This window comes from Scophthalmus maximus, chromosome 8 (genome assembly GCF_022379125.1).
Source record: "Scophthalmus maximus strain ysfricsl-2021 chromosome 8, ASM2237912v1, whole genome shotgun sequence".
Lineage (NCBI taxonomy): Eukaryota > Metazoa > Chordata > Actinopteri > Pleuronectiformes > Scophthalmidae > Scophthalmus > Scophthalmus maximus.
Genome location: NC_061522.1, coordinates 16,264,825 through 16,279,519, shown reverse-complemented (window position 1 = coordinate 16,279,519; position 14,695 = coordinate 16,264,825). Strand labels below are relative to the sequence as shown.

At 40.3% G+C, this 14,695-nt stretch overlaps 1 protein-coding gene across 1 annotated transcript; it reads right to left on the bottom strand.

Annotated features, from left to right (window-relative positions):
- Positions 1-9,750: 9,750 nt before the first annotated feature.
- Positions 9,751-13,521, bottom strand: LOC118312182 (ependymin). The gene is made up of 6 exons (XM_035636572.1): positions 13,365-13,521; positions 12,957-12,991; positions 12,733-12,867; positions 12,117-12,300; positions 11,131-11,218; positions 9,751-10,244 (listed from the first exon to the last, which is right to left on the bottom strand). Exons 1-6 carry the CDS (start codon positions 13,438-13,440, stop codon positions 10,094-10,096), a joined length of 669 nt encoding a protein of 222 aa, XP_035492465.1. The 5' UTR covers positions 13,441-13,521; the 3' UTR covers positions 9,751-10,093.
- Positions 13,522-14,695: the final 1,174 nt, after the last annotated feature.

The following is a 14,695-nucleotide window of genomic DNA, read 5'->3' as shown; positions in this document are numbered from 1 at the left end:
AAGGATTTGCTTGAACTTGAGAATAGTGTCTCAATTCCGAATGCACTGGTGAATGGCATTTGTATTCTTTGGAGAAGGTCTGCTTGTATTGTGTTTTAAAAAAAAAACTAAGTGGGCAACAAATTGTAATCTGACTCCTGCATAAAGGATTTGACAAAAGTTTCGGTTCGGTTTCGATTTTCTGACTTTCATCATTATGATCACAACTGGTGAGAGTACACACACACACACACACTTTTCAATTTAATTTCAAGAAGCAGCCGTGGCACAGTTAAACCTGTTTTACTGTGTTCGGACGGAAATCAAAGTGGATTTCAAAGGCAGTGCGATTGAAGACAGACCCTCTCAAAGATGCAGTTAGAGGTTCAAGACGTGTGCATGTGGGCGTCCTGATGCACATTAACCACATAACCAACAATGTCCACGACTCGCTTCTAGCCAACAACCTGTGTTGTGTCAATAAATACACACACAAATGTACTTATAAGTTTTGATTATTGTAAAATATGATGTGTTGTTTTAAACTACCAGCACTATGTACAGTAAATGAGTTTAAACTTCACAGCCACGATATTAAAGTGCCTTATTATTAATATATAGGTTTTTTTTAAATCCAATGGTATAATTTACAATGCTATTACTATAATTCTGTGCTGTGAAAGGCCAACTTTTGCATATTGAGTGGTTTTACTTTTGATGCTATAATTTAACTTGAAGTAAAAAAAATCTGAATGCAGGACTTGATTGCTGCTTCTTCCTGCATTTACTTGACCAAAGGATCCGATCACTTATTCCACCCCTGCTTTGGTTTTTAGATTCATCGCATTTTTCATGATCTTTTTTGGAGTAAGATTTAGAAATGCAGTTGTTAGGATACTATCACCATCTACCTTTTTGAAAGATAACAACTAAACTTCATACAAAAATGACATGGCCCATGTAATGACTTTGCAACCAGTCCACCAGGGAAATGAATGTGATGACTCATGCATGAATCATGCAAACTAATGCACAAATAAAAAATAACCAGAGCAGTGTGGACCTCAGCAACACTTACAGAGGACGTGAGGAGACCTTGGCAACATATTAGAAAAAGACACAGACAAACCAGCTGATAGGCTCTGGTTCAACCCCCACCTCCTTTCTGCACAGCACATAATGGATGTAAATAGAAAAAAAAAAAAACATGCGTCGGATCAGTGGAGAACATGAGCAGAACCAGTTGAGAGCAGAAACAACGCGGGTAATGGAGACCACCCATTCTTAACCCCGGCTCCCCATTACACATCCACTCAATGTGCTATTTCAGCTGCTGCATGCACAGGGACAAACATATTCGCACAAAAACAGAACTTAGAACCGACATGTGAGGACTAACGGGTGGATAACGGTGGGCTGCTGATGGACTGGCTCCATCATCTGTTGTTGGGTGCTCATATAATTGGCTCAGAAATGCGGGTGTTTTTATTTTTGGACCAGCGGCCTTCACTGTAGGTCGAGTTGCTGTCTGGGCAGCTGAGATAAAAGATTTAAAAAAAGACTCTTCTTTTTTTTTTCCAGCCCTGTCGCATTCTTATGGACATTAAATCTGAAAAAATTTGCCAGGAAAATCGAGAAATTACGAAATGTTCTGGTGATAGTTCTTTTGTGTGTTTTGGGATATTATTATTATACATGTTTGAAAAGGTCACACCAATGCATGTGTTAATCCATATCCTAAAAATATTAGATACTTCACAACACTTGTAAAGAATCCCTCGGTTAGACATTTGAATGTGTTTATTTAGTTTCCCCTTGACTCTGTGAGAATGAGAAAGTTTCAGACGAATCAAATGATTTATCATCCATTGTTTACATTGCTGTTGCATGACGAGTCAGATTTTACAAGCCCAAACTAGACAATAAAACCCATTTAGTGTGATGGGTGAACTGTGAAGCTGAGGGCTGAGAGCAAGTGAAATACTTCACAACACAACACTGATATGCAGAGAGGCCAAATAACTATATTAAAAAAAGTATATTTTTAAAAACTAATCGATTTGGTTCATTGCAAGTGATAGGAAAATTCAGCTCAAAATCTTTTTTCATTTCTCTACAACAGTAAATATTCATGACTAAATCGACAAATATCATAGTTGGGGAAACCATAACATTATCTTCATCCTTATTGAGTCTGACATTCAAAAACTCAGCTTGTGTGCTTCATCAGGACTGTGGCTCGGTCAGGGTCGATCAATTGGCCAAACAGCGGATTCTGAGTCACCACCCATGGTGCACCCACTTGAGAAAAGCACAAAGGAAAAAATACAAGAAAAACCTAAATGTTTAATATAAAATAACTAAAAACTGTTCTAAGCAGAATATTGTCTTCATGTAGGGAATCTGAGGGTTATTAGGGAGATGATGGTGACGTGATTACCATTAAACATAATTGAATAGGCATATTCAATTATATGCCCCCCACAAAACAAAAAAGCAATGTGCTAATACAAGCCAAAATAGATGTAAAATTGTATCAAACCATGATTCTTTTCTTTCTTAGTTTAGCTTTCATAGGGGTAGAACATCAAATCCAAATGCTTTCATCATCTGGCTGTGGGTTGTGTCAACTACAAGGTGTCAGTCAACAAAGAAATTGCCATAATTTCAAAACCGCTGTAAGTTCTCTTAGTTCACAGACGTGCAGCTTGGATTTACATGACATTTAAACAAGCTCCCCAGCTTGTTTAAGCTGTTCTGACCATAAGTTCTGCGGTAATTTTACATGATTGAGCTGTCAAAACAGTAAATGGCTTTAAAAATGTAGACACACCGCGTTGCTCGTTCTTGTTCTTAAAACAGAAACCGCCCAAATGGACAGACCTGAGCGATCACGCTCAAATACACTCGCCCTCAATGCAAATACGAACCCAGCGCCGTAGCCAGACACACACACGCAAAACTACAGTCGATGGCTTCCACCGAAGGTTGCAATTTGTCGTGCACATTGGCATCGTGAGGGATGCGACATTGATGACGGATGTCGAGGCCGGATCTCTCGCCGCTGGCCGCTGGGTTGAGTTGCATAAATCAACAGAAAGTGCACCGTGTGAACCAGCGAGCACAACATGGGTAAGGTTGAGCTGCGGAGCGCCGCGTCCAGGAATCACAACCATCTGAACGGCGTGTTCATTTATCTAACGGGAGTGTCTGACAGATAGTCAACAGAGGGCTGTCACATTAGTCTCTCCTGTCCTGGTTTCTAGAGCAATGTCTCTGAAGACAGATGTGTTGGAAGAGAACAGGATGAGGAACAATGACTCCGTTTACGTCAGGCATTCAAAGGCGTCTTTATATGATGTTAACCTGATTAAGTTTACAGCTGTTGTTAATACGTGTCTCTAGTGTCCACATTGAGATCTGATCTCGCACAAAACACAATAGCAGAAGAAGACAGTAGACAAGATCCTCAAGGCGGTGTTAATGTATTGGCTTGCTTCTTGTTTATTCCACGTACAATAGTGTTATGGTGTTGAAGAAGTAGCTGCTGCCTTGCTGCTACCTCGCTGACTTGGAACAGTTGAAGGCAAATTACATACCTTTGCCCACGTATCGCATGCGGCCTGACGAGGCGATTTCCTTAACATTTGCATTTCAATGGCGGGTGTAAATGGGGTACATGTGAGAGAAGTGAATGGGTTGGTTTTTTTTCTTTCTCTAACCAGCACTTTAAAAATGACAATCTGAAAATTCCCTCAGAGGTTGCTCTAACCTTTCCAATGGCTTAGCAGGAGTGAGTTCAGTTCAAAAGACACTTGGTATGATGTTGCGTCTGAGTGACCTTTTGAAACGGGAGTAGAGGAGAAAAAAAACAACTTGGCAATTATGTGCTCCATGTTTAAAAACCAGTGTGGGCTTTTAACACGTGAAACAAATCTGTTAAATTCCCAGTGTGTAGGTCGTCGGCGATGAAAGGAACTGAAGCATTACACAGCATGCGGGGCTCTGTATCAGTGTCAGCAGTGTGGTTGTTGATTTTTTAATTTCCATGGCTGTTCTGCCCTTACACTTGCACGTACACACACTGAGAGAGCACTCTGAGAACTAGAGGAGACCTCTCCTGACACAGTGTGCTTTTCTTCTTTCTTTTTTTTTTGTACCAGTAGCTGATAAGAACACTGTTCAGACTCTACCACACAAACCAATTAGACCATTCATTTTCATGACTCTGGATCTAAAATGTCATTGTCTGCAGAGGACCCCTTATGCCTTTGGTGACCCTGACATTTTCCTCTAGTGCAACCACGTGGTCGACATTTTGGTTTTGAGCGACATGGATTGGCTTTTCATTTAAAAGCATATTCAGTGTTTCATTTGTCCAATATTTTTGGTGGACCTCCCCATCAAATGTACTTTCCGCTAAGTCATGATTGGCGAATGTCAGAATGCTGAGATGCTAAATCACGATGGTTAACATGGAAAATTAGACTCACAGCCTTAATTGTGTTAACAAAAACTGTGTGAGAAAAAACAATACTCTTTTCCTGTAATGAAAACATGAAATACCACCAGTAAAAGCTGTCAACTCATTATCACTTGAAGCAAAAGTTTGCTTCGGTTATGTACATGTAAACAACAACAATGATCGAGTTTAAGAATAAAAACAATATTTTTGTCGATGGAAAAAAAAAAGGGGAGACGTATTTATTTTCCGAGCTGGCACAGCCAATTTCCTACTCTCAGTTTACCAATTCGCACTAGGAGACAGATGTGGAAAAAACCCAGCCGTGTAATAAGATTAACACCCTCTGTCAACACGTTTTGCCTGTGGCTGGATTTAATCATACAATTTTGGAAAAGCTGTCGTAAATCCTGTTAAACTTTTTGCTAAAAGTCACCCTCTGTGAGAGGTTTACGGGCTCAGATGAGGCATCCGTGGGGGGGGGGTTTCTTGGACAATTGTGGAGGGCTGCAATATGTTTTCTCTGGAGGGCTGTTTGGACATTTTGTACCATTGTCAGCCAGTAGGATCCATGATCATTTGTAAGAGTTGTGATGCACATCATGAATAATGATTGTATTTTTACAGATGGTAGACACTGTATATGTCAGGTTGATGTGTATTGCCTGGGATTCTGCATCTCTATGTACATAAACATATTCATGGCCATATGCCGTGCCAATATGTTTGAGTCTGTTTGAACAAGCATGTGTCACAGAGCGAGCCACTTGGCAACATCATAAAGTGTGTTACTGCCCAGTCACCTCTGCTTTTCTTTATCGCTCTCTCGAGAGAGAAAAAAGAAAAGAAGAAAAAAAAAAATCCACAGCATTTAGTGGGACGGCATTTGCAGTTGTTTTCTCATGAAAGCTAATGAAAAAACATTACAGAGAATTGGCCTCCGCGTGTTCATTTATATTCACTTCAAGCGAGGAAAAAGTGTGTGTCTGCATGAAGACAGGAAACACGGAGAGACAACAAGTCTGAAGCTCATTAAATAATGGAAGCAAATACTGATTATAAATAGTCTGGCACACAAGCCCCCTGTACACCAGGGTACTTTGGTTTTTGTACAGAAATAGACCAATAATCTGTTATTTAGTGAGATTTAGGGGTGGTTGTTGGCAAATGTTGTATGGGGCCAGTAGACTCCCTCAAAACACTTGATCGTGTAACTCCTCAGTCAAGTTAAAGCTGCTATGAACTATGAACAGTGATTAGGAACCTAATACATTCATGCCGGTGTATGAAAAGTAAAATGTGATCCACACATGGTGAGACAAACATACTGTGAGAAACAGAGAGAACATGAACCACAAAGAAAGAGGGGGAGAGAGTATGACTCGCCGATGGGAGGACGAGCCGCTCTCGTCAGTGAAAAGAGGATAATTGGTGGCCGACCCTCCGACGTCCATCATCCTCCGCTGAATATTGGAGACGGAGTGACTGCTACTGTTCCGGTGCACGGGGGGCAGCTGCAGCACGTGCACACAGAAGCTGCGATAAACACAGCAGTTCTCACACACACACACACACACACACACGCACACACACACACACACACACACACACACACACACACACACACACACACACACACACACACACACACTCTTACATACAGTCTTATTTGTAGTGCCCACCAACTGGAGTCATTACTCACTAATGCGTGTAATTAGGGCTCTTTGATCAGGCCCAACGAGTACTCAATAAGTACACTGAGTAGTAATAAAAGAGGTTTTCGAGCCATTTGTTGTGTGCGGTGGGTGAATGAGTGGGTTTGTGCATTTGCTGATTTTTTTTCGCTTTTGCTACATGCCGCTCCGAGCAGAAAGCTGTCAGGGCATGCTGATGTAAAGTGACTTGCATGGTAAATGTGACAGTTTGTATTTGGTACATTTATCTGTGCCGTGAGATGTTGACGATGTTTAGTGTTGCAATCAGGAACATCAAGATTAGACACGTTCATGTTAAAAACCATAGATACCAAAAGACAGCTGCAACATGCATTTCATGGGCCTCTTCCTCCTGGACGACTGGTCGGGCAAGGAGATGCAGGAGAATGAATCTCTGTATGCACGTTCAGAGATTTGGTTGTTGACATCAAACTGCAAAAGCTTCTCCCCGCACTCGCACCAGCGTTCGAAAGTCATCCATCATGCAAGGGAGCCTAGAAGATGACACGTTTCTGTAGTGGCCTGACCAAAATACTCAAAGCAAAAATTAATGCTTTCATCATCCCTCCACCTGCATCATACCAGCAATAGCCCTAAATGATTCACTGTTTGAGTCAGTGTTGATGTTAGTCTTTTTACAGAGACAGTGTGGTCGACTCAAATCAAGGAGAAGTGCTGGCGGATCAATAAGTCAATAAAATGATCCAGATGACGACATGCATTCATTTGCATATGGTCATTTCTGATGAAGCATCAGTTGTGGATGATAAACCTTCTAATCAATTGAACTGCTTGGATTTACACTCACGCTGCGATGGTGTAAGTCACCCTGATGGAGTCTGATTAACTCTTTATCCGATGAAGCCAGAGGAAACTAATACGGTAGTCAAACTTCAGGGTTTTCTTAAAAAACATAAAGACTTTTTTTGAATTTTTGACTTCTAAATTGAGACAGAACTGAGGTCATTGCACTCTGAGCATATAGTCACATTGGATGGCATAACTATGGCCTCCAGCTCTACTGTGAGGAACCTTGGAGTTATTTTTGATGTCCTTTGACTCACACATAAGACAAGTCTCTAGGACAGCCTTCTTTCACCTGCGCAATAGTAAGAACATTAAAAAAACATCTTATCTTAACAGGATGCTGGAAAAGTTAGTCCATGCATTTATTGGTTCTGGACTGGACTACTTGTGATTCATTTTTGTCGGGATGTTCATGTTATCATATACAACATCATTACATTTATAAGTGTCAGTATTATTATTGTCATCATAAGAACCAGTCGGACAGAGTTTAACACTACGGTTCCTGGTCTCTCTCTTCTCTCTCCCTCTTTCCACCCACCTCTCCTCTCTCCCCCATTTCTCTCCTCTCAGCCCATATAGGGAATGTGGATGATCATTTAAAAATATAAGAATTAATCCCTCTGCACCGTGAAAGACAATTAGACTATTAGAGTAGACTTTTTTTTCTTCATCTCTGGGGTCCGTACAAGAAACATTAATGTTCAAGTTGCAAAATTTCCCTCTTTGCTTTTTCAGATTTTGCACTTGTTAACTGAACCTTATTTTAGGCCTGTACTTGTGGCACCACTGAGAATTCTAAGGCAACAGGGTTTGAAATGTGCTCGACTTTCTGCTGACTTTGTCATTGACTGGCAGTCAGGCACAAAATTAACAAATTTACATACAGCGTCTTCCGCCCGAGCATTTAGGCTTGGTTAAATTTGTTGAAATTGGAAGGGAATAATGACTTGTATTTGTCATTGAAATGTAATTTTCTCATCACAACAGGGACTTTACAATTGGCCCTGTGTCTTACTGCGCATGCCAACGCCAAAGTCCCAGCATGCTCGGATAATCATCAGAATGATAACTGGGACGACTAGCGAGGCTTTTATTACTAATAATGCCTCTCATCTCTTTAATCACATGGGACAGATGAGTCATTTTTGAAAGTGGCTTTAGGTGGCCACCACCCAACACCTTGACGTTCATTATCAAACGTTGACTCATATTCCAGAGGGAGTAACACGTGTAAGGAACCTCCGATAATAAAAAGCAATGCTCTTCTTGTTGATGTTCAGTGGGTTAGTCATCCGTGTAATAAGACACGGAGGAATGAAACCGGACACTAAAAGAGTTTACAAATGAATTCAAAGATGGAACAACAATGGAAAAAAAAATGTGGTTATTCATTTTTATGTGTAAAGTGTGTAATTTGACAGCAGGAAACTGTAACTGCAGAAACTGTAACTGCATGCAAAGTGATGTTTCATCTGAGGACACAAGCTCAGCAGCATCTGCTATCATGCTGGTGTCAGTTTACAGTATTTTATCTTGAATACAAATCATATTGCCTCATGGACAACTTCTCCTATTAAGCATGGAAGGTGTGTAAACAGTTGAATGACTGAGGCACAGTGTAACGTCGCTGTGATCATATATATATATATGATGAATCACCTGAATAAATCCTTAATCTGTCATAAAACACTCTTGAACTCATGACGACGTGAGTATTGTAGATTCTTAATTCCCAGACCTTACGGCTGCATCTGATGGCTTTCAGCAGCTGTCTCGGTTGTCATGGAGGGTGAGGAAATGTTTATAAATAGATTATTAATTAATTAATATAATAGATATGATGATAAATTCCATATGTCACATATTTAACATTAAATATGTCGCATTATAATTCCAATCATTTATCATCTGTTTATACACAAAACTGTCACTACCTTTGCTTAAAACTACATTATATTGAGTTATTGCTTCTGATAAACCAATATTAATTATTATATTATATACTGCTCATGAGTTTAAAAATGTGGTGCGGGGGTCGATTTTAGAACGTGTTGTTGTGGAGTGTACCTGAGTAACTGGTCTTTTGAATTAATTGTTTTCAGAAAACCATTAGAAGTTAGGCCAAAGCATAAATCAAAGCAGGATGTGCTGACGTAAGAGTAGCGCTGCCTCCATCTGCTGCAGGATGGAAAGTACTGCAGTTTGTTGCTACATGAGGATTTAGACAGAAACAACAGCCATTTAAAATGCACAGCAGAAGCCTCATAAACAAAATTTTCAAAATAAGATTCAATCACCGACTTCTTTGGATATTTTGGGGATAACTCAAGTACATTAACACAAGCCTGTTTCATCTTTTCAACTTTTGGGAGCATGCTTTGATAATACACATAAGAAAATCCAATTGGTGCAAAGATTCTTTCATATAAAATAGATGCAGCATTAACCTTGCACATCATGGTAATTTTCTGCTGCCTTATCGCTGTGGCACAGGACGTAGAGTCGTTCGTCTTCGATCCCAGCTTCCGCCAGTCCACATGCCATTATGTCCTTGTGCAAGACACTTAACCCTAACTTGCCTCTGACGGCTCTTCCGACAGTGTATGAATGTGATAGAAAAATGCGCGGTAAATAGCAGCGCTGTATGAATGTGACTTTCCTGTAAAGCGCTTTGAGTTGTCTATATGACTAGAAAAGCGCTATATAAATATACAGTCCAGTCCTGTCCATTTATTCATTCACCCACCCAGACATACAGCTCCACAGAAGTACAGTACAATTCAATACTTTTAAATGATTTTACTGAAGAGGATGACAGAGATACACAAAGCGGGAGATCGAGCTCCACTGGGCGTTGCTGAAAGGTTTCCCTCACATATAGTTCTCTCTGTAATTTCCCACCGATTGTCTAGATTTGATTTTTCTCACCATCTTACAAATTTCCAAACATTGAGGTGTGCGAGCTTTGCCACATACAGTTGTTTGACATAGACATTGCAGTAGACTTGTTGTTAAACAGGTAGCTCCAGTCCAATCATGTTAATCCAATTTTCTTTATTTTCCTTGATGATCGCTGCACTGACAGGAGCAGTATTGGCGATTATTTTTGGAGCGATGCTCGACATGTTTACTCCTCTTTCTTGGTCTTCACGGCCAGAGACTCCAGGGCAGTGAAGATGGTGCGTGGTGTCTCGGTCTCCTCCAGCTTAGACTTGGCACAAAAGAACGGTGGGATGTAATCCATGGGGTTTGAGTTTCCCAGGACCCAGTTGTAGGTGCTGAAAGATAAATACGAATTTGACTGCGTGAGACACGTGACTGAGTTTTGTTTGAGTTTAAGTTCGGTGTTAAAAGTCCCGGGTGGAACAACAACTGGGCATCATGTGCATGCATCATGTCGCCACACTGATGTCTGAAATCCTAAACCTTCAGTGAAGAGCGGGAACATGATTACACATAGCGGTGAAATAATTCTGATAGGGTTATCATCCTGAAGGGGTTTCAAAATCCCCTGGAAACTCGACAGATACACATCTCACTCAGATGCCGTCTCCTGCAAAAACAGGCTCTTGCACAATAAACAGCACCACTTTGTGAAAAACAGTAATATGATTAGTATTATATGATAAGATAATAACATAACTCAAGTTTACTTAGAGCAATCTTGATTAAACTCTGTCTGCCCTTCATTATATTCTAAAAAAAGTAATTGTTTGCTTGTTTTTTAAGTGTCATAATGAACACATGGCTGGTTACACTTTGTTTTTAATCCTTCATTAATTCTCTGTGCAGCATGCCTGCTGTTTAAATATTTTCAATGATTCTTACACCTGTAGTTGTTGATTGATTCACAGTTAAAATGTCCCAATTTTCATTTTTCAATATATTTTGTATTTTAATAATTTTATTCCTATTTCTCTGCAAAGCACTTTGGTATGCGTTCAAATGTGCCTTTTTAAATAAATTGATATTTGTTTTATATAAATACAATGATACAGTATATATCATACATTAATTCAGTTTAGAATTAATGTAAAAAAAAAAATGAACACTGCTAAAAGATGAATGTGAAAGGTCATATTATTGTTGATATAAACAAGTGTAGCAACACTTGTTATTTAGCTCTTTCTGTGCTCCCGTGGTTTTGTCAGTCCGGCCTCTCACCTGAGGGTGGTCCATCCAGAAGTCGGTGTGAAGCTGGTGTAGGTCAGTGGGATGCAGCCGATCTCAGTGAAGACGGTCGTGTACATGCCTGAGGACATGGAGCACAGGTTACATGTGAGGCTTCACACTGCTGCACAGACATTATTTTGACTCAAGGCAGCATCTGTTTCTATCCTCATAAGTAGGAATTTGCTGCAAATATGTAATTACGAAGCAGCATACGAAACAAAAGCAGATCTTTTTATTTATGGAACATGGTGTGTTTTTACTCAAGTTTCACGTTTTTTTCAGAAGAAAGATGAGAATGTCCACATCATCTGGTTCAATACAAATACGTGTATCTTTACTGAAATGAAATAATTGATGATAATTGAGTGGATGCGAATTCAGGAAGACAGAAACCGTCTATTTATTATAGTATTTATTACAAGAGCTCAATATTGAGGAGACTCCCGGTTCGCTACACAGATCAACAGGTCCACAGTGTTTGGCGTCCCAAGATAAGTCTGCCTATCTCCACTCTCTGTAGTGTATTTAGCTATGAGTATTGTCATAATCTCCCCGCGACTATGACAGCTCGTGAGAGAGACTTCAGGTGCTCACTGATCGTTTCGGCTTGCCATAGATAAGATGGCGTTGCTTGGTGCCTGAGAACCAAGAGTTCCTCAGGGAGGATAGACAAAATTCCACGACAGTTACACCCCTAATATAACTTCATTTGAAATCATTGTCTCTTGCACAGCTCATTACTGAAAGATTCAATAAATTAAAGCAAATCTAGCTGCATGTCAAGACACCACCAAAGTCGGAAAAAAAATGTATACCGAATACACTGAATTAGTTTGAATGAACACATTCAGGCCAGATGTTGTCACTTTCAAACAAAATCATGAAATGGTTTCGACAGGTCACTGCATCAAACAGCCCCTCAGGTTTGGTCAAAATAGAGGCACGTTTCTTATCCAGGGTCACATGTTCCCTCTTACCGTTGTTTGGAAGGCTTCCCTGCCAGGTGTTGACCAGTGCACCCATTCCCCAGGAGGAGGAGGAGCCCATGAAGACCTGACCAGCCAGCTTTGCATCAGTGGGCACGCGCATGGGATTGAAGGAGGCATCGAGCGCAAACTTCTTGCAAGACAGTTTGCTCCAGTCGATCTCATAATAGACTTTCTGAAAGCATAGGGAAAGGAAACGCTCACAACTTGTGAAATGACACGTGTCAATGCTGGATTATTATTTTATAATGAGATAAATGATCAGTATTATTGTCAGCCCTTAATATTCAGGATGCCCATCAGACAAAAAGCTTTAACGTGGTTGCATCGTGTTGCTTTTAGCAGTTTTGAACACCACAGGGCTCAAATTTGAAAACTTATGGCAGAAATACAGGAGGTATGATTAAAAAAAATTAATTTTCATTGACATTAAAAACAAATGTTAGTAGGGACCAAATCTAGGAGTTGATGCCTTTAAAAAACCCAGAAGAAACTGAGAATTTGACGTGCTGGAGATAAACACAGAGCTGCATACTCAGTATGTATGTAGATTAAAACAAAATCATGTAAAATCTTTTTCAGAAACAATTGATTCATGGTTAAATACCTGGTTGAAAAGCATAAGCTGGTCCAGACCGAAAGTCTGATTGCTGGCAAACCCGTAGTTCCTGACCCGCATCCTCTGTCCAAAAGCATCATAACTTATCGTTCCAACGGAAAACAAGAGCCCGTCGCCAGTCATCTGAAGACGAGGGAGAAAGAGTTAGAAGGTCAAGAGTAAGACATTGAGCACTTGACGTGGTTTGACCGACACGCAGGTCACCGACTCACCACAGTGAGGCCTCCACTCATCAGCGGGGGAGAAACTGCGGAACAGTACAATCGAAATGATTAATAAATCACTCACAGAAATACAATTTAAAAAACAGACACAAAACAGTACACTGACGTACAAAACACTTAACTGGACACCATGCATCTGCCCATTTGTTTTCCTTTGAGGAAGTCCAGCTTCACACACACACACACACACACACACACACACACACACACACACACACACACACACACACACACACACACACACACACACACACACACACACACACACACACACACACACACACACACACACACACACACACACACACCACACACACCACACACACTACACACACTACACACAAAGGACATGAACATATTTATCTGGGGTCACTGGTGGGAGTTCTCCAAACTCACCGCAGGGTTTTGGGTCCTGGGCGACAGCAGCTGCCAGCAGCAGGCTGAAGCAGGACAGCACACCGAAGAAGTTCATGTTGGGAGGTTTTAGGAGCCGGACGAGGGGAACCTGTGAGCACGCTGGTTTCAGGGGATGACAAACACCTGCATTTATACCTGCTCCCACCGCGCCACGCGGTTCAACCCGCCTCTCCACAGTTCTGACCATATAATGAACCGCCCCCCCTTGGTGTGACATCCAGACGTCGAGGAGATTACACAATGCATCACATGTTTGTTTTTTTTATGTTCAGGTTCATCAGATATTATGTTCGCCCTTTAGTCTGAGTGCACTTTTAGATGCTGTGCCTCATGAACATTTTTTTCCACATTGAGGAAAGAATTAGACCTCATGTTTTGAAATGAATACTTTTGGTGGAATGCGAATATCCCACACTTAAGTCGAATAAAGTTTTTAATGAAACATATTTTTAAAAATAGATGTTAGAGGGTCTTCAGTCACTTTTGTTTTAAATGGTATACTAACCTTTTGATTACTGTAATTTGTATGTACATTTTGTATCATTGATTAAAAATGCAATTTCATTTTATTAAGATATATTATATAAGTTAATTGATGTGTTGTTAATGGAGAAAATCTTCTTTTTAACTCTCCTACAGTTAGTGTCCTTCACAACTAGAGAATCGGTGCCTTGCTCAGAAGCACAAATCGATGTACATGAAGAGTTAACAGAGTTTTATCCTAAAGGCCTCGAGGCAGCTTCAGGTTTGAATGCAGGTGTGAAAAGTCCCGTGTTGTACAGAGAAGCTGCGTCCACCTCCTCTTCCTACAGGAACTTGGCGCTTCCTTACATTTGTTTGACTTCATCTGCATCTAGCATAAACCGTTTGGTCCTGCCTGCTGGTTTCTTTTTTACTGAGTGCCGTATTAATGAGCTGAAACAGTAAATTGTCAAAACTAACAAAGTATTCAGTAAGTAAACAAAGTAGATTTGTTCCATTGCCTTCTTTCGAAGACTATAAGCTCACAGATTAAAATTCGCTTTTTGTGTAGGGTTTTGTCATAAATCACCAGGATCATGTGAAAATTGTTAATATGTAATGGAACAAAAAAAAAAAACTGGAGTCATAGTCAGGTGCACCATCCTTATCTGCAGGTTCAGAGAGTCACAGAGATACAGTGGACCGCCACCTCTGTCAAAGTCATGGTGATAAATTAGATTCTATTTAATTAAAGACAAATTAATGAGAGACATTATTTCATTTGGCTACATTAGACGTTATTGAAATTTATTTTGAAAGAATTGATCAAAACCAATGGACTATTATTG